Source organism: Vipera berus (genome assembly GCF_964194415.1).
Source record: "Vipera berus genome assembly, chromosome: 6".
Lineage (NCBI taxonomy): Eukaryota > Metazoa > Chordata > Lepidosauria > Squamata > Viperidae > Vipera > Vipera berus.
In genome coordinates, this window is record NC_138208.1 from 76840194 (window position 1) to 76865885 (window position 25692).

The 25692-nt window shown below is 36.5% G+C and overlaps 1 protein-coding gene across 8 annotated transcripts in view; it reads left to right on the plus strand.

The window, feature by feature from the left end:
- The window catches only part of ERC1 (ELKS/RAB6-interacting/CAST family member 1), a 157033-nt gene extending 137136 nt beyond the window's left edge, over positions 1–19897 (plus strand). For 5 of the 8 annotated variants that reach the window (XM_081331581.1, XM_081331584.1, XM_081331582.1 and 2 more), the window contains 3 exons: positions 2698–2796; positions 8783–8971; positions 13907–19897. In XM_081331581.1, the coding sequence (XP_081187707.1) occupies positions 2698–2796; positions 8783–8971; positions 13907–14044 (426 nt within the window). In that variant the 3' untranslated portion in view covers positions 14045–19897. Of the gene's footprint in view, positions 1–2697; positions 2797–3965; positions 4033–8782; positions 8972–13906 lie in introns of those variants that run through there. The other 3 variants (XM_081331586.1, XM_081331587.1, XM_081331588.1) reach the window with 1 other exon arrangement.
- The last annotated feature ends 5795 nt before the right edge of the window (positions 19898–25692 follow it).

A 25692-nucleotide genomic window follows, 5' to 3' on the forward strand; every position in this document is an offset into this window, starting at 1 on the left:
TTCATTTGCAAAACTCTTCGTGTTAAAATCTACTCACCCTAAATTATGAGGGACTTTCGCAATCTAGCAAGGAACTACCATTTTATGAAAAACTATATTTTGCAATAGTGATTTGTCATATGAAAACTATTTTTCCCTCAGTTGTGTGCTGGAATATACCTACATCTACATCTAGTTTTTCACTATTTATGTTTAATTTGCAATCATCCACTTAATTTTCCTGTTTGAGTACAACTCCATTGTTCTCTGACATGATTAGATCCATACTCCTTATTTGCATTCCCTGTAAATCACTTGATTACTCCGATGTCAAAATGGTGTCTGCATACCAAAATCCACACACTTTCAAATCCCCAACCCACACACTTGTGTCATCAACAAAAGGTAAATATATATTAATCTAGCCTTTCTCAACTGAGCTTCTGTGGAACTCTCAGGTTCCAGGATAGGTCGCTGAGGGTTCTGCAAGAGATAATGAAAAAAGAAAATAATAAACATTGTTTTTGAACTTTGCTTACTGTGGAATGCTAGCTATAGATACCATTTTTCTGCAAAGATCCTCTGAAACCTAAAAATTATTTGAAATGTTCCTCCAGGATAAAATAGATAAAGGCTACATTAATCTTTAGATACATCAAATTCCTAACGAGCATTACACATCTTTGCCTTACTCACAGTTCAATTTAGAACTATCCGCTGAAGTTTCCATTTATTCTCATGCATGTTTAACTACAGGTAGTCCTTGACTTACAACAGTTCATTTAGTGACTGTTCAAAGTTACAATGGCACTGGAAAAAGTGACTCATGATTGTTTTTCACACTTATGACCATTGCAGCATCCCCATGGACACATGATCAAAATTCAGATGCTTCACAATTGACTTATGCCAGTTGCATTGTCTTGGGATCATGTGATCCCCTTTTGCAACCTTCTGACAATCAAAGTCAGTGGGGAAGCCAGATTCACTTAACAACCATGTCCCTAACTTAACGACTGCAGTGATTCTCTTAACAACGGTGGCAAGAAAGGTTGTAAAATGGGGCAAAACTCAGTTATCACTTAGCAACAGCTCAATTGTGGTTGCATGACGAGGATTACGTGTACCAGTATGTATTTGTTTTACCAGGATTCAACAACCAATCTTCAACCTCATATTTGCACAGAACATTCTGTTCAAGTCTATTATCCTAAATCAGCACATGTATTAATCCATCTTCATTTTATTCATTTCTCAACAATTTGCTGAAGAGTAACAAATCGCATTAAAAGACATAAACTTTCGAGATCTACAGCTCACTTCACCAGATGCATGAAGTGGCTGAACCAGTAGGAGATTTAAATTGGTGTGAACAGCGGGTTAGGACGCTGAGCTTGTCGATCAGAAGGTCGGCAGTTTGGCGGGTCGAATCCCGAGTGCCGCGTAACAGAGTGAGCGCCTGTTACTCGTCCCAGCTTCTGCCAACCTAGCAGTTTGAAAGCATGTAAAAATGCAAGTAGAAAAATAGGGACCACTACGGTGGGAAGGTAACAGCGTTCCGTGCGCCTTTGGCGTCTAGTCATGCCGGCCACATGAACACGGAGACGTCCTCGGACAAGCGCTGGCTCTTTGGCTTTGAAACGGAGATGAGCACCGTCCCCTAGAGTCAGAAACGACTAGCACGCATGTGCGGGGGAACCTTTACCTTTACCTTTAAGAGGACAGAAGGGAGAGAAAGACAAAGTGTTTCTGCAAAGCAGGATATAAGTACCCTATCAATTAACAGTTCTAATGTGTGTTTAAAAATGTTTTTTTTAGTTGACCTGGAACCATTTGGTATATGTGTGTTTCTTCAGCACTCTCTAACTTAATTTTGCTGGTAGAAGTTTCTTTGTTCCAAAATAGCTGCTTTGCATTGTGTAATAATTGATTTCCTGGGAGCTGAAGTACTTGTTTTGAATCCTGAGGTGAAATGTGTATCCATTAATTCTTTCTGCATAGTCTGGTCCATTAACTATGTTAGCCAATTGCCACAACTGCTGTTTTGCCAAGAGCATGTTCATGTTATTCTGTGCAAGGTAGGATCGCTGAATTATAGATTACCTTGCAAGCCAACCAACATTCTGTTGTCAGCATCCCGTCAAATAGGAGATATATACAGTATACTACTACTCAGGATAAACTGATCTATGTGATAAGAAACTTCTATATTCTTATTAAACTTACTGTAATGGAATACAGCAGATTCCTAGGCAGGAGGGAGCACATTCCTGGGTGGGGGGAAGGTGAGACAAGAGGCAACATAGTCCTGAGCTGGATTGTGGGAAGAGGGATTCAAGATAGCCATTCTGTAGAATCTCCCAGGATATAGCCATCAAGCGAAGCCAGTAAAAGTTTTATTTGACAAGATTCTGTCTATACCAGGGGTAGGCAACCTCGGCTCTTTTATGATCGTGGACTTCAACTCCCAGAATTCCTGAGCCAGCATAGCTGAATCAGGAATTCTGGGAGTTGAAGTCCACAAGTCATAAAAGAGCCGAGGTTGCCTACCCCTGGTCTATACGGTATATTCAAGTAAAGAACTGAACTTTGGCTAGATTGCGTCAAATCATTCTTGAGTTAGGTCTGACACTTACTAAAGTAATGAATATATATTATAGATTAGAAATGTAAGTTAATGTTTTATCAAATTGAAATGTCCTTTTATCACTTTGGTAGACTCAGAATCGCATGAAACTGATGGCAGATAATTATGAAGATGATAATCTGAAATCATCTCATTTCAATCAAACTAATCATAAGCCCTCCCCAGACCAGGTAAGTTAATTGTTGTTCCTTTTTTTTTAACACTAATCTGTCACTACTGAAATATGTCCATTTTTTAATTGTATCTAAGACCAGTATCAGTTCTTTTGAAATAGAATCAAAGAACCTGTTTGTTGTAATTATACGATGAGTTTCCTTTTCTTTTATAAAATTGTAAAATATAAAAATATAAAACTAAGCAAATCATTAGGTTTCACTGTTTCAGAACTCTTCTTGGTATTCTATTGGTGGGCCTATTGTTCTTATAATAATAGAGTTTATCTTTATTATGATTGCTGACAAATTATATGATTAAATAAATAGCTAAAGTAATTAGTGTCTACTTCAAATAAAAGAAAATATAAAATTGTACTAGGTCATTGAGGTAATCAGAATGTAATCTTACAGACAGAATAACAAATTTGTATCATATTCAAGGAAATTAAACTCTAGTGGCCTGATAAAAGTAATTGTAGATAAAGTAAATCAGAATTACCTAGATACTGCATCAAATCTTATCATTATATGTGAGGACTATTTGAAATGACCACTTCCTTTGGAAATATACATGCTTGAATAAGATCTGTGATTTACTGCTTATCCTAAAGGAGAGATTGGCTGTCTTCCCCATGGCAAAATCTCAGTACTAAATGATTATAGGCTCCTATCTTACAAGTTTAGTAAATCTTGACGTAAAAGAAATTAATTTATCATTTCTGATGCATGGGCTAGCTTTCTATGTTGCTCACTAAACTAAAACATGATTTGGATGATATCAAATGGCTTAGCAAACACAATAGCTAATGCAAGAGAACTTTCTAACTGGAAAAACATTAGCAGTAATATAAGATGGCCAGCTTACCGAAAATATTAATACTGGCTTAAAGAAAACTAAGAACTCATGGATTTTTCCACTATAGTTCTCAATGGCCTGGGGAGATTAAAGATGTTTTAGCCATTCTAGTTGATAAAATTATACTATAATCACATTTAGATTATCATGAATAAGTAAATTATCCAAACATGCAATGATTCAGAACAGTAGAATAGAAAAGTATGCCAAAATAGTGCTCCCTTTCCTATTACATTATTAATTTGAATTATTTAAATACTAACCAGATCTTTATTTCATTCCCATGCTTCTCTGGTGCTTTCCCCCCTTGTCTTCTCTCAACCAATAGGATGAGGAGGAGGGTATTTGGGCATAGCCAATCAGATGCTCTTAGTTCAGCCATTTTGTTCAGAACGGTGAGAATTGGCTTTATTTACCAGTAGAAAAATATCCAATGATCACTCTTGCATCTTGCTTCTGTGTGATTATGTGGTTTAAGTGTCTTCCCTTTTCCCTTTAGATGTGGTCTTTGCATGTAGAAGTTATTCCTGCTTTTGTTGTAGCTTTATTGTTTTGTAATTTATGTTAGCTTTTAATTGTTTTGTGAGAATACTCTCCCAAAGCATGTGATTGGATTTACAGCAAAGCAATAGCATGATTCATAAAGGAACAAATGTTTCCATTATAATTTAACAGCACAATTTGAACATGGTTTCTAATATTTATGTTTACAAAACTTTTCTAACAAAGTTGTATGTTCCATCTTTTATTCTTAAATTACACATAAATAAAAATATTTTAATTCCACTGCTTATATATGAGCAAAATGAACTATGCTGTTGACATTGCTGCAAGTTTATAAGGTGTATCCCAATTATGTAAAAGTTCATTATAATAAAATTAGATTGGAAGATTAATAATAATACACCAGATTCTGTGCACACATTTTGATTTACTAAATCTATTTATTGTTCCTAATCCAGACATGTGAGGTTAACTTTTAGTAAGACAATCTGAGAATTAAATAAGTAGTCCCCTTCATACAGAAAATTGTTTAATTCAAGCTTCATTGTGATCTCATAGTGTTTGAAGTTGCTTTTTTGTCATGTCTCTGTATGTTTAAATGGTTTGTAATAATAAATGAACTATCTTGCTGAAGAATGCCAATGAACAGGAAGAGATAAGGTAAGTTAATTAGTTCAGACACATTTTATTGTAAAAATAAGTAGCAGGCAGGGTTTCTTGAATAATGAGAAAAGTGTCTTATTATTGCATTAGAAATCAAACTCAACATATAGAGAGCTCATTTTGTTGGGAAAAGTTCATGTAAGTATATTCATAGTTGTATTTCTTTCTCCATTTGTGATAATATAGTGTTACCAGAGAGAAAGCAGTGGGACATTTTATAACTTTAAGATTTATTAAACTGTGTTATGGAATAAATGATACAGTTGAAATAATAATATTTGAATCCAAATGGTAGCACAATAGGATGTAAGAATATGAAAGTGAGATGAACAAGAAAGATTGATTGATTGATTGATTGATTGATTGATTGATTGATTGATTGATTGTCCACTCTACACAAATGCTTTCTTGGTTCACTTGCCCATGACATTTATAGTACAACAAAATAAATTATCAGCAGCTGATATAGGTTAATATTATCGGATAAAACAGTAAATAATAGTAAAAAGAATGTGTCAAAACATCATCATTAGATGCATTTTAGAGATAGTGCTAAAATTAAATACTGAATGCTTGATCATAAAAATAGATTTCTCTTAAAATTAGCCAGTAAGTCTGCACCTTAGTAAAGAAAGAATTTCCATTGTTGGTACTACCAGTGAAAAAAACCCTGTCCCTACGTAGTTATTCCTAGCCAAGTTTTTTTCCTGGCAGTTTTTTTTTCGTAGAGCAGTATTCAGGCTGGGGAATTCTGAGAGTGGAAGTCCACACACTTCATTCAGTGGCTGAGGTTGAGAAATACTTCCATACGGGATGAACAGAAGTCTTAAGTTAGTAACAAATGGGAAAGTCATTTCTTTAAGTGAATAGGGCCCAAGCTATAGTAGCTATGTAAAACACATCCTTGTGTCTGTAAAGTGCTTTACATATCCCTATGTAAGGAACATTCTAATAATTTTTTCAGGAGGGAATCAAAACATGGATCACAGATGCCAAAAGTGAAGTTGTAAATCAATACTCCTTTCCCCTTCATTGAGAGGATGGGTTGGTTGGTTGGTTGGTTGGTTGGTTGGTTGGTTGGTTGGTTGGTTGGTTTAAAAGAGTAAAAGTCACAGGGACAGATATATCAAAGAAGAAGAAGGAAGTTAAAGATAAAGTTGTTTATCTGAGGTTGCATTTACCTATTTTTAAGAACTGCTAGGGACCAGATGATTTTTACTATGTCCTGATGTGTAAAACCTTAGAGGGTGTACTTTCTTTCTCACATGACTGTAGTTTAAAATCTAAATAATGAGATTACCATAAAAATTATCCTTTGCTTGTGTACAAAAGCCACATCTGTTATCTCCTCATTCTTTTGTTCGAGTCTTGAAATTACTGGTTCAAAAGAATATTTGGTAATAACTTTAAGACAAATCAATTCTCTTACTGCTTAACTGCTTAAATTCATCAGGATTTAACAGCAGTATATTGTATGTCATTTTTTTGTATCTTTACTCTAGAATTTGTTATATAGGGTTTATAAAATATTTTTCTTTTACAAAAAGAAAACACCTTATCTGTTGTATCTTAGAAGACCTGATATCTAGGTCCTATGGTTTCCTACAAGCCATGTAAAATCACATTATCACTATTTGTGATTTCTTTTTTCTACCTGTGGCCTATAATAGTGTTAATGTACTGCCAGTTTCCCAAATTTTTTAAGAAAAGAATAAACTGACACATAAAAACAGTACTTCATGCTGCCAGTAAGTGAAGAGAAGCAGAGAATCAAAGAATCCACATTTAGGTAGAGGAGAAAGGCAAGCAGGTAGGAGAGGAATGAGGTGGGGATGACAAAGGAGGTTACCGGTGAAACAATCCTTGTAGTAGGATGTAGAAGCTGGTTATGAGAAGGTTACAACTGGAATGATAATTTATGAAAGTAAGGATAAATTCTTACCTTGGCAATTTGAGTGGATGAGAAAATTAAACAAAATTGTCACCATAGTGGTGATTTGACTAGTTGAGATGGTTTGTAGAGATTTAAGAACTTGCCATGCCTATCGAAATCATGGGAATATGAAACTTCTACCAAGAGCCCTAATCTAATTAGGAGTGTGGGACTCAGATTCTAGTCCTCCTTTAGACATGGAAGCCAACTGAGTGGGCAAGTTACCTCCTCTCAGCCCTCATCAACATCGGATTGTATGACAGACCAGTGAACAAAACACATAACATCATACATAGATTTGAGAGCTTTGTGGTAAGAACCAGGCAAGCACAGTGCAAAAACGAACATATCCTGCAACCATGTGAGACCAATGCTAAGAACAATCCCATAAGATACATTAATGGAGTTAATAAATTTCATTACTTAGCACAGCTGAAATTCTTGTCAGCACTGAGATTTAAAAACACGTAACTAAATAATACCTTGTAATAGTCAGTTTCTACAAATTGCTTTGAACCAGGCTTAGGAAATTCAGCAGCAAGGCATATTCAAAAACATTTAAAAACAGACAAATGAAGAAATACTGCTAGGGCAGAATCATATATTATTTTTAATTAAGAAAGCCTATTGAAAAATATTCCTGTGTCTTGGGAAAGGCTCCCTCCTTGACGGTGCTCTAGAAAGCATGTCGGTGGTGCAAGGACTGGTGAACTGGTCCATCAGCCCTGTCTATTTGGCAGGTGCTTTTGTATCCTCTCAAGATAAGCTCTGCCACTGTGGGAAGTGGTGCAGCTCTTGCTAAGTGGCCAGCTCAAATTAGATGTGGGAGAAGGCTAGAGATAAGACACACTTACTGATGAGGCAAATGAGTCCCAAGCGAAAATAAGCAAACTCTTCAGAGATCTCTGCCAGACTCCAAGCCACCAGAGTCAGCATTTCAAAAGTAAACTATAACATCAACTTAGGAGGCTTCCCACAAGTGATAAAGATAACTGACGATAATAACAAAAACAATTCCTTTTAATTATTAATATAGCCTCCTCTCCATCTGCAAAGGCAAAAGTGAAAGGTGCAGAAAGTATTTAGACAAAAAGTTCCGCTTTCAGCTGTGTGGTAGTGTACTTTTAACATAGTTTAGCTCTCAACGAGAAAACACTCCATGGGAGGAAGATCATGTCAATCGTCTCAATAAAAACATATTTGTTTTCCTCATTTTAATTAGTGAAGACCTATTCAAACGCTCCCTCTTGTTTTAATTTTTCTTTGATAACATAGACTATTGATATTTTCCATCTAGGTTCCTTGTGTTATTCCATGCTGCCTCTTTATGCTGCGCTAAAATGTTAATCCCAATGTTGTACTATAAACAGGGTTTCTACTGGAGAAAAGATTTTGACACCACTAATCTAAAGCTTTCAGCTCCTCCTATTGCATGGCCATTAATCCATTCACAGAGTGTTGGAAACATAGCAAAGGAGCCAGAACAATTGTGTGTTCATCGACACTGTTGAAAGTAATACCAGCACCTGTTTCTGTTGACTGAGAGATTATCACCCTTCTACATTCATTATTAGGGTTAAAGGGTATGGTTGGAAAGATACCTTAGGCCCGCTGACAAGCAGCAGGTGCAGCCACAATTCTGCTTGCAGTGAACATTTAGGCAGCCAGAAGTTTGCCATTGGTAGTCTTTGCTGAATCTCTGTAAATCCTTTGTCAGAAATTTCATTTCATACTGCCTCATGTTTCGTTGGTAATGATCAAAAAGAAATGTGACTCCCTGCGTTTTTCAAAACATTTAAAAATGGTATTCTAAGGTACAGTGGTTTTGGGGTGGAGGGATTGTGTGAAATGTTAAGTTTCCTGAAAGTACTTTTTTAGTTAAGCAAAAGTTGACTGCAAGTCTTCTGAGACTGTCTCTGCATATACCCCTTCCTTGCCCAGTAGTTGGTAGATTTCTTTCAGCTTTCCTCCAGTTTCTAACGTTCATTAAACATTCGCTTCATTTCTGTTTCAGGCTATGATTGAATTATTTTCTGTTATTTTAGGTAATTCAGCCTCTTTTAGACCTTGATCAGAATCGTAGCAAGTTGAAGTTATATATTGGACATTTGACAGCCCTGTGCCATGACCGCGACCCTCTGATTCTCCGTGGACTCACTCCTCCCACCTCGTACCACCTGGATGATGATCGTGCAGCTTGGGAGAAGGAGCTGCAGAAGATGACTCTGGAGCAGGTCAGAATCTGATGTTTTCATTGGGGTGTTTAAACTGGGAGCGTGTCTTGACAGTTCCTTGGAAACTGTGATGAGTGTTAGGTCTGAAATTGTTTTCTTTTCTAAATAGAAGTGTCCAGTTTTTTCACTTCAGGGTATAAGGGTACTTCAAGGTGTAGGTACTGCTATTCTTAAATAATATGAATTCGGAAATATATTGTCAACGCAGGATTCGAGGTCAGAATTCCATCTTTCTATCAGCAGAATGGATAGAAAACCCCCCAAATTCAGTACTGTCAGCTTAACCCATATTAGAATAAGTAAAATAATATCTATTAAAGAGAAAAAAATGTGATGACGTTTTATCCAGAGTGTAAAATTACTTCACTACACAACTTCCAAGAAATCCTAGCTGATCTATGTCACGTTGCCCTAGACATGCCGAAAGACCCAATTAATTTTTCCCCAGGCCTGCCCTAATTACAATTAACTGCAGTTTATGGAAAGTAAGATAGCTTAAAAGCCCAAGACTCGTTCATGTATTACTGTTCTGAGCTATTAATCATTATATCAAGACAAGGCTAAAGTATACCCTTTTTAATAAAATGGGTTCCAAACATTTCTGGTGCTTAAAGTATAAATGAGAAAATCTGCCCTTAAATTAACCTGAAATAGAATCTTGAGTGTATTTGTATTCAGTGTATATAAAAGGGATTTGAAAGTGATCTGGAAATATGCTACTGCTGTATTTCAGCAAAAAAATAATAATATTCTCTTTATAAATCTGAAATATCCTAGTTAGTCAAACTGAAAATTAACAACGAATCCGTATTTTTCTTCCTGTTTTTGTAATCTAGAAATTCAATAACATTTTTCTTATTCTGAATATGAAAAGCTTTGCTTTCAAAGAGGGTTTTTTGTTCAAAATGTCATGAACTTAAAATAGGATAAAACACAATATATATCAAGAGGTTGACAGATAAGTATTAAATCTGGAGTCTTTCATTGAAAAATTATTGTATGGCAAAAATAATTTTGCAAGAATAAACCACTTGTTTGGATTTTGAAGAATGGTTATGGATCCTAAACTAGATGTGCACATTTATTTGCTGATATAAGCTTTATGCTTCAGTTATATTTCTTCAATCTGCTAGATAACTAATGATGTGGAAAGTCTGTTTCTTTTACTTATTGCAACAAAGCTTCTGATATGGCTTGATATCTTTTCAGAGTATATATGTTTCTTGCATGTATTTATGTATTGCATTTCTATCCCACCTTTCTTTGTACAGCTCAAGACAGCATTACATAATGCTTCTGCTTCCTATTTTCCCCAGGACCATAATCCTCTGGGATGTATTGGGTGAAAGAGAAGGACTAGCCCCAAGTCACCCAACTATCTTTCCATGACCATCTTCCATTTTCTAGTCTAGCACCTTAACCAATACATTAAACTAAAGAACTGCTTTGTTTCTGTATCATGCTTATTTGAATATACATATATAACCATGTAGTATATTTGCATTCTTAGAAACAAGTTTTTGACTTCCAAGCACTTAATTGTATTGAATCTTTCTTTTACCATATTATATACCTAATGCTGCTGGATTTTTTATTATTATCTGTTTCTATCCCGAATAACTTTCTCTTCATGCTTTAGCATGGCTGAGTTTATAACTGAATTTAAATCCTTTTCTTTGTTAAACAGATCTTTTGCCATCTTGTGCCTCAAACTTGAGCCTCTGTATCATTCTTGATTTAAGTTTTTTTTAATTTTTCCTCCTTAAATTTATCAGTCTGATTTTTATAGGAGTTGCTATGATCAGAATAAACATCACCTTATCAGAATTCATTTTGTATACTTTAGTGAAATGAAGTTTTATGCTTTGTAGCTATTACACTAAACTAATAGAAAAAAGCATAGATTTGGTATTAGAAAACTTTTATAATTTTAAAATTAATAATCACAACAATAACAAAAATGGGGGGGGCAAAATGTTACCCTTTTCATCAGAAAAAATCTAAAAATATATATTTACCCAGAAAAATGTCTTTTCTTTTTTTCCAAATTTTGACAAAATCTACAATTCTGTGTCAAAACCTTGACAATATAAGTAATAAGAATATACACATGTATTAATACTAGAGGAAAAAGAGATATCTAAAGAATCCAAAACTGGGAATGCAGTCTCTTGCATAGAGTAAATTTCAGATACATATCTGTTTTCACTTTTATTACAAATAAAGCATGCTGTGGCCAGAAAGGTTTATTCCCATAATGTATATATCCATAGTTGGTTCCTTATTAAAATCCACCCTTTCTCAAGTAATGTCAGCTGCTACTACCTTAGAATTCATGAAATAATACTTCTTCCTGACCTCTAGATAACTGTATTCTTCAGTTACTTGAATAAATCAAAACATCTGTTAGTAACATAAAGCAGAACATTTAAGCATATAGATAATCATTTTCTAATCCCTATACAAATATGTAACAGATAAAGACATAGGAATCATATTATTCCAAATCAGGACTCTGTTACACCTTTTAAATCATATTTGATTTCTATACCAGGAGCGTAGTTCCATTTTGCTTACTTTCTTATATTGAACATTAATGCATAGACAGTGAAGTCTGAGAATGTAATGATCCAGTGTTCTAATTTTTTCATTAGTAGGCCTCATTAAAACAACACCCCTCCTTCCTTCTTAATGCGTCTATATTTATCTGAAATCTACATGTCAGGGCTCGGTGTCTCCAAGAGTCCAAAGCCCTCTTAATCAAGCTTGGCCACAATCAAGTTTGAACAAAAACGTTTTTAGCAGTTCCTCAGACGTGCAACTCATCTTGTGCCAGCAGTCCACCCAGAAAATTCAAACCATGTTCCCAGAAACCAAATATCTCCAGAAACCAAATATCTCCAGTCAACACCATTTGGCTAGCCCGTCGTTCACTTGCATTATGTTTCAGCCATAGTAGTAATGATCTGATGCCAGACAGTGGATTGTATTGATGGAATTTGTTTTGTTCTTTTATTAATTTTATATGTTTATAATTTGCTGTCAGTCCATTGGAGGTTAGTATGAATATGGTAAATTATTACATTAAAAGCCAACCTGCAATATCAGTAATATCTCAATTTCTCTATTTTGCTCCAGAAACTCAAATGACCAAGGCTGTTTTTGTGCTAAATTTAGGTTTGAATCCAAACTGTCTAATCACCTTTTTCTACCAGTTCCTGAGAATCTTCACTGAAAATGCCGTATTTTCATTAGCCATAATTTAAAATTGGTCAAAAACATAGATGTCTTTGCATAAAATATTATGGTTTCTCCATGTTGCTTGGCTTTAATTTTACCAGTCTGGGCAATTTTTCAATATAGTATCACTACAAAAATATTTATGAATAAATGTTATACCATAATAAGATTAACTATTTAGAAATATATTTTTGACTGACATGTAAATACTTCATACTTCTTAACACTGTTTTAAGAATCAAATTGGTACAAAAACAATATTTACTGAGGATTTAAAAATCAGTAGAAAATACACAGAAGCTAAGCTGCCTTATACAATTTGTAAGTATACGAGAAGTTAAATCAATTTTGGATTCAAGAATTTTCTGTGATGGCACCTCCACTTCCCTACAATTAAGACTTGTAAGTTTATCTTAGGTTTCCAAAGACTTATTGAGGCCTGATAAGCATTCGGCCTAACTGATGCATCTCTTTCCACCTCAAGTTCTGAAGTCACAGCTTGCCTATTAGGTTTCAAAGAAGAAAATGTGTAAGAAATTAAGTTCAGAGAAGTGGACAGAGGTCTCAGTTGAGGTGTGCATGAAATGACGGTAGTAAAAAAAAATGGGTTTGGTGGGTACAAATTCAAATTCCATCAAAATACATGGAGAAACACCCTGAATTTTGGGGCCACTTTACTATAATTTTTAAGACATAAAAAGTGATGTTTTGTCCAGTATATGTGTGACAACAATCTTTCAGTCCCTGGGAATGAATTGTCTTAAAATTATTCTTTAAATTTGGAGCATAGATAACATATTCAAGGTATTTGGTTGAAAGACCACCAGGCGTAAAGAAGCCATCAATAAACCTTTTTTATTGTTATACTGATGCTGTTTGCCAAGAAAACACCAAACATGTATCTGTTAAAATAGTCATCAATAGCCAAACATGTCTGGATAACGTTAACGTAAGAAAAAATATCTCTGGCAAGTAATAATTATTTCAGAACTTCAAATGGTTCTTGCATGGTGTGATCTCAGTTCAAGACAGCCTCTGCCTTTTAGACAGAACAGTGAGGTAAAAGGAGCTCAAATCTCTTAATCTATTTTGGGCTTTAAAATGTTCTGCAAATTTTTGTACAGGTAGTCCTCGATTTGCAACCACAATTAAGCCCCAAATTTGTTGTTGCTAAGCAAAACAGTTAAGTGAGTTTTGCCCCATTTTATGACCTTTCTTCCCACAGTTGTTAAGGGAATCGTGACAGTTATTAAATTAGCAATATGGTTGCTAAGCGAATCTGGCTTCCCCATTGACTTTGCTTGTCGGAAGGTCGCAAAAAGTGAACACATGACCCCAGGACACTGTAACTGTCATAAATATGAGTCAGTTGCCAAGGGTCTGGATTTTGATCACATGACTGTGGGGATGTCGCAACGGTCATACGTCATTTTTTTCAGTGACATTGTAACTTTGAACAGTCACTAGACAAACTGTAGTAAGTCGAGGATTACCTGTATCTAATGGATCGAGGAGCTGCAGTTGATTTCAGTATATAGTCAGAGTATATGATTGCCTCCAAATAACATGGGAACAGCCCTTTTTTTTTATCAACCCTTAGAGGGAAAACTGAATCTTGATTTGGCCGTTTAATGAACCCGAGTGAGTGCAGGGACTGAAAGTTTTTTTCTTCTTCTCTTTTTTCTTTTTTTGCAGCTTCATGACGAGCTGGAAAAGGCCGAGAAGGATAGCGCAGAGCTACAAGAGTTTGCAAATGCCATTCTCCAGCAGATAGCCGATCACTGCCCAGACATCCTGGAGCAAGTTGTCAATGCACTTGAGGAATCATCTTGACTGAAGCCAGCACTACTTCTCCACAGCAGCCTGCCACAGGGTCAGGCCCTCCCAGCACAAGGAGTCATGAGAATAATAAAGCCTATGAAAAGGGGAGGAGGGAAAACTCTTGGTGCACCTTTTTATAAACAAATGGACATAAACTGGTAATTCCTCCAGTCGATAATGCCTGCATTCATCTTCTTACTGCCTTTCTCCGTTGGAATATATGCCGCACAGTTACTTTCCCATTGGCTCTGGGATGTATCTGCTCTGAAATTTGCCAAGACTAGGAAGTGTGACGAGGCGCTTGCCTTTATTTTACTTTACAAATAATGAAAATCTTTGGCCTGTGTGGGGAATTCGATGTCCTCTAAATAGTGTCTTATAATTGGCCAACATCCATTTAGCTAGATTTGCTGCTTATGTCTCTAAAGGAGTTTTGATCCTAAAGGAGAAGTGGGAAGTGTCGCATATTCTTAGTGATCCATTCATTAAATAAGCATGGGATCCGTTCTAGTGTTTTCCTTATTGTTCTGCTTGTTGTGAGCCTCACTTTTGTTTACCAAATGAGCTCTGAAATCTGGCAGCTGTTTTCTTAAGCTCATCTTCTTGGTATTTTAGTCAACACTATTGTTGCGTTTTTGGCTGAACGGTGCCCTTTCCCCCCCCCCCACACTTCTCTCATTTTATCTGTATAAATTCTTTGTGAGTGTTTCATCATATCCACGGTGGTATCTTCCAGAGCTTCCATCCATGACTGAGAATTCAGCACAGCTTCTCTACATAGTATTAGGTTAACATGTTACAGTTCACAGCCTAATTCGGAATCTGAACATTCATTTGAATTGTATTTTTTTTAAATCCCATTTATATCCCGCCCTTCTCCGAAGACTCAGGGCGGCTTACAATCTAAGCACAAATCAATGTGCTTAGCAATATTAATAATGAAAATACATTTTGGCTATGGGCGCTGCTAGTTCTATGCATAATTTATTCTTAAAACATTCACTGGAACAACAAACTTTGCTTTTGCTATATTCCTACGTTCATTAAACTAATTTTCTTATTTCAGGTTTCAGGGTCACGAGGAGCATAAATATGCTCCTTTTTTGACAAAGAATGCAATGTCTCCAATATAGCCTCACTCTTAAAAGATTTTTTTTTCTTCCTTTATGGATGCTGTATTTCATCCTTCCTCACTAACATCCCCTTTCCCCTGCTGCCTGCCTCATCTCTACCCAGCACATGCCTATGTTCAGATCGGGAAAGCCAGCTCACATGACGTCATGCACACAATTTTGAAAGAATGCAGCAGGGCAAATTAGGTGTTCTTGTTGTCTTGGAGACGATTCAGAAAATGGACTGGGCATAAATAAGCTTGGTTTTGAATTATAAACAGTCTTTCTTCTTTTAGGTTTGCTAATGAAGGGTTCATATTGCTCTTAGTTAGCACCTCCATGGTTTGAGAGATCTGTAATGATAGCTTTAAAGCAATGAGAGCCTCTAGTTAATGCTTTTTGACATAAAAGAGAAGACACTTGAATGATCTTAAGTTGGCAGTTGCCTTTACCGGAAGGCATATAGACAGCTACTATACATACTATTCACCCATGTCTCATACCAAAGCCACACCCTTGGCTCTATTGTTTGAATGGCATATTTTGGTAGGACCTGCTGCTTTGAAATCTTCCTGTCAGTTTTCCTCCTTTGTCCCTAATTACTCACTGTAGGAATTTAATGCCGCCTGTAAAACCATCTCAGCCTTTAGGCCTAACATTTTCCACCAGTGCTTATCCTATTGAGTTATATGGTTGGATCTTTAGCTGCCCTTGTTCCCTGTTGTAAAATAATCCATTCTCTGTAGGAAAAGCTCTGGAATCTCCTTATCTCTGGTTGAAATTACTTCTGCTTGTAAACTCAACTGAGATTCTCCTTGATAGCTTTTTGTTTAGTTTTGTTTGAAGGGGGAATTTTTCAAAAAAAAAATATGGGGAAGATAGTTTGTGGTTGTTCCTACATTCTCATGTGCTTATTGCCTTGTTTATGCTAATGCTTCTTGAGCATTTAACTCTTCCCTCACATGTGGCTATACTAATGCAAAACAGGATGTGTTACAAAAAATACTATATTCCCAGAACTACTTAAAGGCCCCACTGCAATGGAATGGTGATAAAAACTATTATTTGCATTTCATTCACCACATTCTGAGGGGGAGCAGAAATTTGTTAAATTACTCTTATTAGTATAGCAGACGTTGAATCCTTGCCATTCTAACCACAGATCTGGACTGGAGCTCCTGTGTAACTCTTCTTTTCCTTCTTGTATAATTTTTTTTACCCTCTATTGTGGATTCTCTTGCATTTTAAGGATGGATCTAAGCTTTCAATAAAAATTTTGGGGAGAGAAAATGCACAAACAAGTTCTTATATGCAAACATTGATCTAACAGCAGTAAAATATCCAGGTAGTCTTGATGCCATTTGGAAAGAGGTCCTGTCTTTCTTCATTTTTCTAGGAACTATGGGCCCTAAATACAAGGTGTTGGCCATGAGTTTATAGAACAATCATCCTATTCTGGTTGGTTATGTCATCTGGGACTTCTGGACACTCTAATCCCAACTTCTCTGGAGATTGTAAGTTAGGAGTAATTCTGGAACAGCAAGAGCTTCTTATTTCTTTTTAACCATAAAATAGAAGTTGGTTAACAATCTTGTAGATTTAACCAACATTGGCTCCATTGCATGACAAAATGAAATGCTCATACCTATGTCTTGCAATCTGATTTTTCATTGAACAGTCACAGCTTTCCTCAGTTTAGATATCTGCAACAAATAAGACCAAGCTTTTGCGTCCAGAAAATATACCCCAAGAAATTTTTCTGGAAAAGCATTCTTTTTTTTTAATGTGCCTTGTTGCTCACTTCAGTTTTACATGAATTTTATTTAGATTAGCCATGTTAATATATTTTGTTGGGTAACGAGGCTTGTCTGTTTTGAGAATGTTTTCCTTTTAAGCTCTGAAAAGCTGGTTTTCAGTTAATAAAATATGCTCATGATCTTCAAAAATGCTACACAGAGAGAATTTGGCATTTGTTATTAAATTGGTACAATTAAGACCTTGAAAGATTAAGGTAATTTCTTGTGCCAGCTTCATTGGATTGTTTAATGATCCAGATTCTCACTCTAATTTCATCAAAACCAGGTTTCAAACATTTTTTAAAAGGAAAAGAGAACTTCAGCTTCAGAATTATGCAGTTATAAAGAAAACAGGAGACATGTCAATGTAAAACACCTTTCTTTTTTAATGATTTGTTACAATCACTACTTTTGGCCCTTGGTTTTTGTATAGAAATGCCAAGTACTATCTGAAAACTTCCAAAGACTTGCAATAGCTAAGAAACAAAGAGTACAGCAAATAGATGTACCATTAAATACCATTTTTTTAATGTGGGGGAGGGTTAAAGATCGCTGGGAATATATACGCATCCATGTTCATCTGTAGTACGGTATTAAACATTTGTTTCTTCTATCAATCAATTCTAGTATTCTGTCAGGAAAATTTCTGTATCTGAACATAAGATAAACTTCTAATATGAGTAGATCGCCATAGCATAGAATCCTGGAGTGACCTTATCAAATGGAAATAGGATACATTTTTCTCACAGTTGTTGGAAACCGATAGGTACTACTGCAGCAATAGAAGTGAAAGGATAGACTTCTGCATATTTAATACATTCTCCTTTGGAAAAGGTGACAGAGCAGAGAAATCAGGCAGTGGGTGGTTGGGGGCTGCCAAAGTTACCAAGACAAACTCTTCTCTTGCCAAACACTCAGTCTTTATCAGTGCAACCGGTGCTGCTTTTGTAATAAACGTTTTTTACTTTTTTCCATTTATAAAGGAAGCTGTTACCTTCTGAACAAAATGGCTGTCTTGTCGACATTTTTTTAAAAAAGAGAATAAAAGCATTTCTGAACTTTTTTGTGTCAAAGCATAAACATAAGAATACTGATTTTTTTTCCAGTGCGTGTGGTGAGTGCTGTAACCCTGTCATCATTGGTATTCTTGAATCTTTCAGGGTCTTTTTTTAATTTTATTTTTCTGTTTTGTTCTCTGCTTGTCAATTTACTGTCTGTGTGGTCCTTTGGCTGGGACAGCTACTGACTGTGTGTCTATTGTCCGATTTTAAATAAAAAAGGTAGCGTAGAAATTGAAAAGTTGTACTTTAAAAAATATAAACACTAAATGTATTGTACAAAGGAATTCAAATATGAATAGGCAAAGTTGTGAACTCCTCCTTACAGCTATTTTAGGTAGTTCCCAATCTTGTTAATTTTAAGACACATGGACTTCAACTCCCAGAATTCCCCAGCCAGCATGACTAGTTGGGGAATTCTGGAAGTTGAAAGTCCACAGGTCTTAAAGTTGGCAAGATTGGGAAACACTGGCCTAAGGAAACAGATGTTTTAGGTTTAAGTTACCTTTTAGTTGCCTTTGTCAGACTTGAGGAAGACCAAACCAGTGTGGCCTTCATAGGAACATCACTAACCCTTGATTTCCTCACTATATCACTATGGTAATAAGTCCCTTTACAAGAGAAAAATCAGTTAAGTCCTGCAATTGTGGGTTTTGTTTTGTTTTTTTTGACATTTCCTAGGTTTTTTAGTAGTGCAAATTTAAATTGAAGGGATGCATGAAAGCTGACATACTCTGAATTTTTTTTTACATATAAGTTGTATTTCCAATGCCTCTGCCAAGAGTTCCATTGTTTCTTTGAAAATATAATCTTAAAGGGCTTGCCATTGTGGTAGAAGATTTCTACTACTGCTCCAGGGTTTGGCTAACATAAATATGCATAGCATAATTAGATTTATTATTGCTGCTAATCATATCTTACAAAACATGAATGTACTTTCAAACATTTAAACCTGGTTTGTTTGGGGAATACCTATCACCTTTTCCATTTGAAATAACCAGTGTTTCAGCAGAGATGTATCTGATTTACTATCAAGTGTTCCTGCCAGAATAAGAACACTGAATTTATTGCAGATGGTTTATAATTTCACCCTTGGGACATTCTTATTAATGCTGCATCTTAAAGATTTGAGCCAAGTTTAATTCATAATTGCCTTTAGTTTCTTCCATCTGTTTTTGGCTTAGATGAAGTAATGCATCTTTCAGGCATTCACCAAATAAATTAGAATTTGTTGTGAGCATCTCCTTAAATACAAACATCTCATAAGCTTGACTTACCTATATTAGCAACCAAATTATTGATGGCTTTTACATACCATTTTTAAGATATGATCACATTGGTTCAAGTGGATGAGATGCTCCTATATTCCGAAATGCATGCTGTTAATTCATCCCTGCCAAAATACTTGGTTATTTTCATCAGACTTAGTTCATGATGAACTTAGAACACTAAATTCTGTTTTATCAAAGTAATCATGAAGACAGCATAGTAGGCTGCCATAGGGGTGAAAAATTGTGGGATAGCTCCTCCATTTTTATATACTGCAGGTGGGTATAGTAAAGATAGGATATTATTCTTTTTGTCTACTTGGAAAGTGATGTGTTGCACTTTAATAGAGGAGGAGTCAACTTTTGCATATATAGTGTGACATATGTTGAGTTCCTTTTGGAAGGACTAGCAGTGGGGAAATAATAGATGTCTGTAATACAAGTGCATATGCTGCCTTCAACATATATGTGTTTAATTGATGGAGTCATGTTACTGACAAGATAATGAATTGCAAAGAAATTGTGTTATATATATATTCAACTCTGCCTTGATAATATAAACATTTTTGTTCAGTTGTTTCTTTTTTATTAACAAAATTCATGAGGAGATTATAAACTTGTTTAAAAATTACATGTTATGTCCTTTTTTTATAAAAACAAAAAACAAAACCTTCCTACAGTAAATTTTAAGGTCTCCTATTCCAAGATGCGAAATGTTCTAAGTGATGAGTCTTCTGATGTAGGTATTACACAGAGGATGTGTAGATTTGGTGGGAACATGTTGAGAGAGTCGGGGACCAGCATTGTGGTACTTAAGACATGTTGATTATTCCAGTGCTTAACCATAAATGGCACATTGATCTTTATTTTTTTTTCCTGATGGATGAAATTCGCTTGCCTTTTTAACACAGTAAAGAACATGCTCATCTGTATATCCTTACGAATATAAATAGAGTTTTTACAATACATGGGCCCTTTTGCATCTGGTCCTCAAACTCAACTTCCTTCACTACTAAAAGCAAGGGCTGCTGATACCTCTCCACCTCTGGTGCCCATCACATATCTATTTACTTTGTGATAGTTGCCCAAAAAAGTCATTCTTTCTACACAATTCTAACCAGGGAGAATTCATGGGGCCTAAGATTGTGGCTTGCCCCCCCACCCCACCCTGCTAAAGGGTCAATTGTGTCCTCTGTGTATTAGAACAAAAATAACTCCCTCTCTCATTAATCTAATGGTACCACCTTGGTTTCAAGAGACGTTTTCCCATCTGCCCCTAACCATGGCCACAAACGCAGCCCGGCCATTTTTTTCATAATGATTGTCCCCAGGTTGCTCAAGAATACATTTCAGCTCAGCAGTTTGAAAAGGCCCAAGGTGTATAAAATGTATAATGCTTGGCACCCACTATTTGGAATTGTGGTCCGTTACAGATGGAAAATATTCTAATTTGGCATAGAATTCGAATTCGATTCTAATTTGGATCTCTAATTAGAGATGTACGGGGGGGGGGACATCAGGGCAGAGAGAAGAGAAACATGCTCCATGCCGATCGTATGGATTCAGAAACTTGTGTGGCAAGTTTTCTGGCCCACTTGAACACCATTTTCCAGGAATTTAAGAGGGATGGATAGCTGTGACCTAGAGGCCCTTTACTATTCATTACTCCCTCATCTTCAAGGCAGCTTGAAAAGATTCCAGCACTACAAGTATGTTGACAATTACCCTTCTATTAACCTGTACAAGACATGGGAAAGTAGCTGAAATCCACTACTATCACACACCCCCTCCATAAAAGAAAAGGGAAAAATCCACTTTTTTCATATACAACCAGCTTGTGCTGGTTCCCTCCCCTTTAGGGTTAGATCTCAATAACAAAGATCTGGGCTATTTTTAAAGTCGATTTACTGAAATACACAGAGATACTTTACAGCAAGAATATGCAAACCAGTGTTCTCTAGTGGATGTTTTCGACCCCACCTGGAGATGGAGTCGATCAAGGGGTGGTTCTGATTGTGTTGCTGCTGCCACTGTCCCATCACTAAGCGGTCTTGAACTTCTGCCATTCTGCAAATCAGGAATATTTTTTGCATATGATACAATTTATTACTGTTCCATGGTGTATTTTGGCTTGGTCTTTATTTGTCTTACTGTAACTGTCAAGATAATCAAGACAAACTAATTACACAGTGGCCCAGGGATCACCAAATGAGCTCAATTGAGTCTGAGCAACATAATACCAAAAGCAGGACAACCAACGTGTTATTTTTTCCTGGGTATCCAGCTGAGATGAATGCAGTGGTTCCCCAAATTTTGAAAAGTGATCTTTTAACAAATGTGTTTCTAAATTGCTGGTGGACAGCAGCCCAGGAGGAACAGCTGTATTCTCTCTCATGGTTCTTGAATCTTGAGAAGGGATGCAGTTTGAGAAAAAGGCCTACAGTGGAAGAAGCTGTGTCCATTAAAACAGTTGTTACTCAAGTCCAATTTCACTTTTGCCCAGACAATTTGACAGGACGTCTGAGTCCAACACATTTACTGGAAAATAAAGTTCTTTTAATTTAATAGGAGTTCCTTATCTGAAGGCTCCCTGACTTAATGAGAGTTATGCATTTACTCCACTGCTCCATTTTGCACTGTTTTATTCATTATTTTGTGTACAGCTCTGCCTATGTGGGAAGAGCAGGAATGCTGTGGTTAATATGCATGTTAGCATTGCTTTACCCTTCAAAAAGGCAAACACCCCCCCCCCACCTCGTTTTCAGCTCCATCCTATTATCAAGGTTTGATGACTAGGGTTGAGAGATTTCTATCATACTCCTTTTAAGGGCTTCAAGGTGGAGAAGAACGGCCTTGAGCCCCCCCCCAGGAGCAAGACTTCCTGACTCATGCAAGCTAGACAACCCACACACCAATATTATACACAACCTCATTTCTCTTAGTAAGGGACATCCTAAAGGTCTAAACAAATGAGAGATGACATGGTGCTTTTGTTCTGAAGGCTGGATCTAGTTTTTTCCATAATCAAAGTTAGCAGCCCTAACTTTGCTGCCTTTTGAAGTCAGCCATAACTAGAGCAACATGGAAAGAAGACTAATATGCAATTATATGAAAGGAAAGCTTAGTTCAGCTAACTACCCTAGTTTGTCCTAGTCCAGACTAGGCAATGGAGTCTACCTGAGCCAGAACTGAACCATCAAACAGGAGTGAGAACAACTTTTACATGATCCTGAGAAACCTGATAGTGAGGGGGGTGGGGTCAGAGAGCTTTAAAGTTCATCTGAGGATGACCACAGCCAGCTGAGGAAATTCATGCAGCCAGGAAGTCTAAACATAAATTGCAATAATAGATGGGACCCAGGAGGTGAGCCTTCTCTGCCATGGCACCTATCCTGTGGAATATCATTCTCCCAATGAGATTGACGTCCAAACCTTCTGATTTTCCAGAAATTCCTTAAAACCTGGTTTTGTCAGGCTAAGACTATGAAGCATGGGAATCCTGTGAAAAGGCTATATTGTATTTAAGGAAGATCTTGAAATCACTTTCCCATGTTTTAGTTATAGAGTTTTCTCTTGTTTTTTATTGTACGCTACCTAAAATCAACATTCATGAGATGGACAGCTATATAAATTGGATGCATAAAATAATTTAAATGAACGGCATCATATGACCACTCCACAAGTGAAAGCACTAACAAATCAAATATCATCTGCCAGTCATCCAAATGTGAGCATTTCCCAGCCTTAGTTTAGGCATGCTGACACTTGCAGTCCCATATCTAACAGCCACAGTTGGAGAAAGTTGTCCATGTAGCAAGCCTTCCTATTTCTTGACTTCACTATTTCTACCTTTCAAAACAAGCAGCTTGTGCATTCTAGATCAGGGGTCTTCAAACTTGGCCCTTTTATGACTTGTGGATGTCAACTCCCAGAATTCCTCAGCCAGCATGCCTAGCTGAGGAATTCTGGGAGTTGAAGTCCACAAGTCATAAAAGGAACCAAGTTTGAAGATCCCTGTTCTAGATGATAACCAACAAGATGATGTAATGCTGGGTAATGAATAACTGAGAAATGGTTCTCAATTGACAGGTATTGATGTATGTTCCTCTGCAGAATAGCAAAATGGAGTAAAAACAATGGGCCTAGATGTTCCAATTAGAATAAGCTAACGTCATAGCCAGCTTTATTATTTCCACCCATGTATTCAGTGCAACACGGTAACATTGAAAGCTAAATGAGAGTTTTATCTTTCCACTCCCACTGCGAGCTTTTTGTTTGTTTTGTTTTCTGGGTGGAGTCAAGATCAATGTCTGGAGATTCTCAGTCATCCAGGTCATAGCTGTCTATATGGTGCTTTTTCAAAAAAAAACACATCTGGACTGTTTTTCTTCTTCCGCAAGGGAAAAAACAGTCTAGTTGGCTCTTGAAAAACCACTTTTTGAGAGTCAAGATCAACTTTTGCTACAATGCTGTTTGCTATGCTGGTCTAACAGATCTGATCTGATTTGATTTGATATCATGTTTATTGTTCTAGGCGCCTTTAAACATGCAACTGATTTATTGGAGAATTATGTCGATTCCACATGTGCAACATTCTGCAGCAAAGTGTCTGACTGATTTATTTGAGCATGTATTTAAATGAGTAAGGGTTTTGCAAAGGCATATCCTGGCAACCTTTTCAATTTCAGGTTTGGTCACCTTTAGCTGTTCACAATACTCTTGACAAAGTAGATATAGAACTACTAACGGAGGGGGGGAATGAGGAAAAGTGTATTCATACTGTGTGAATCAAAGTAGTACGAAATGGGGGGGGGGGAACCCAAGCCAAACCTAACCATTTCAAAGTACATTGAGGTAGGTAAAATGAGGACCCAGATTGTTGGGGGTAATTAAGCTGAGTTTGTAATAATGCCACTTGGGGTGTGTGTGAAAGCCCTAATAAGCAGGCATATACATAGAATGAAGGCTACTGCTAAGCTTGTAAGCCGCCCTGAGTCTTCGGAGAAGGGCGGGATATAAAATGGAATTAAAATAAAAAAATAAAAAAATAAACCCTTTATTAAAAAGCATATGCTTTGGCCAATGCTCCTAACTATGGTCCTGCTTACACCACCAGCTTTGGTTTAGGAAGTAGAATACCATTTTAATATCATGAAGTGATGCTCTTCATACCCAGAATATGTGCTGCCCCACTAACTCACATATACACATGCACATACACAAATGCTAACCTAATTTACTAACAGAAAAAACCATATTAAGCCTAACGTTGCCACAGCATGCTAAAACAAAGATACAAAGCATTCATTTGGTTGTTTTCAAACCACTCTTTGTGGTTTAGCATGATTTGTGAACACAGGTTGAAGATGCATCAGGTACTCAAAGCAATTTAAGGTGGATTCCTAGTCACCGCTACTACTGGATAAATCCATGCCAGAGGAGCAAGTAAGCAGGTAAAGATGTTAAGTCATGAGCTTGGATGCCTTATCATGGAGTCACTAAACACCAGCAATCATTTGCAGCAGCCAAGTTCCGATAATATTACTGCCTGCCAAGAATTTAAGAGTTTACTTCAAGTAGATAGTTACTGATTCTGCAAAAATGGGGTTCCTGTCATCATACTCAGAAGTAAACAATTTTTATTTCTTGAACAAGAAAAACATAGCAAGCAGTTGAACAGCTTTATGCTTCTCTTAAATGTACAGAGGCCCAAAGTTATCGAGACAATTCCTCCATAGTTACCTGACTTGCAAAATTTCCCCAGGGTGCAAGTTTTTAAAAACAGCATAATAGAAAATCGTCAATAAGGATCAATTGAGACTTTTGTTTCCTCTTTGAAATAGAAAGAGAGAAGATTCAGAAATCAAGTATCCGTGAGAAAACCTTTCTGCATCCTCAGCTATGAGTGATGGCATCAATTAGGTTCAGGATGCTGAATCTAAAATAGTGTTTCTCAAACTCGGCCCCTTTAAGATGTGTGGACTTCAACTCCCAGAATTCCTCAGCCAAGCCATGATATGAAACACTGATCTAAAACAGCCTAATAATAATGAATTATTACTCAGTTCTAATTTTAAAAACTCTGAAAAAACAAATATGGGTCACATACATTTAACAGATTGTGAAATGTAGCTTTAGTCTAAAGTAATACCAATTGGGGGGAAAATATCCTCTTGCTGGCATTGCCCCACCTAAGATCAGGAGAGAATTAGCAGCAGATGCTGAGATAATTAAGAAAGAGAACAATCCTTGACATCCTCTCAATGGACATATGCCCTAAGCCTGCCGACTCAGATCTGGCAACAGTTTTATGGCAAGAACAAACATTCTTGAGTGTACACAAGAACAAAATCAAATTAAAAGATAGAAGAAGGAGACTGCAAGCAATAACATTAAAGGAGGATATGGCTGAGGGATCTGACCTCC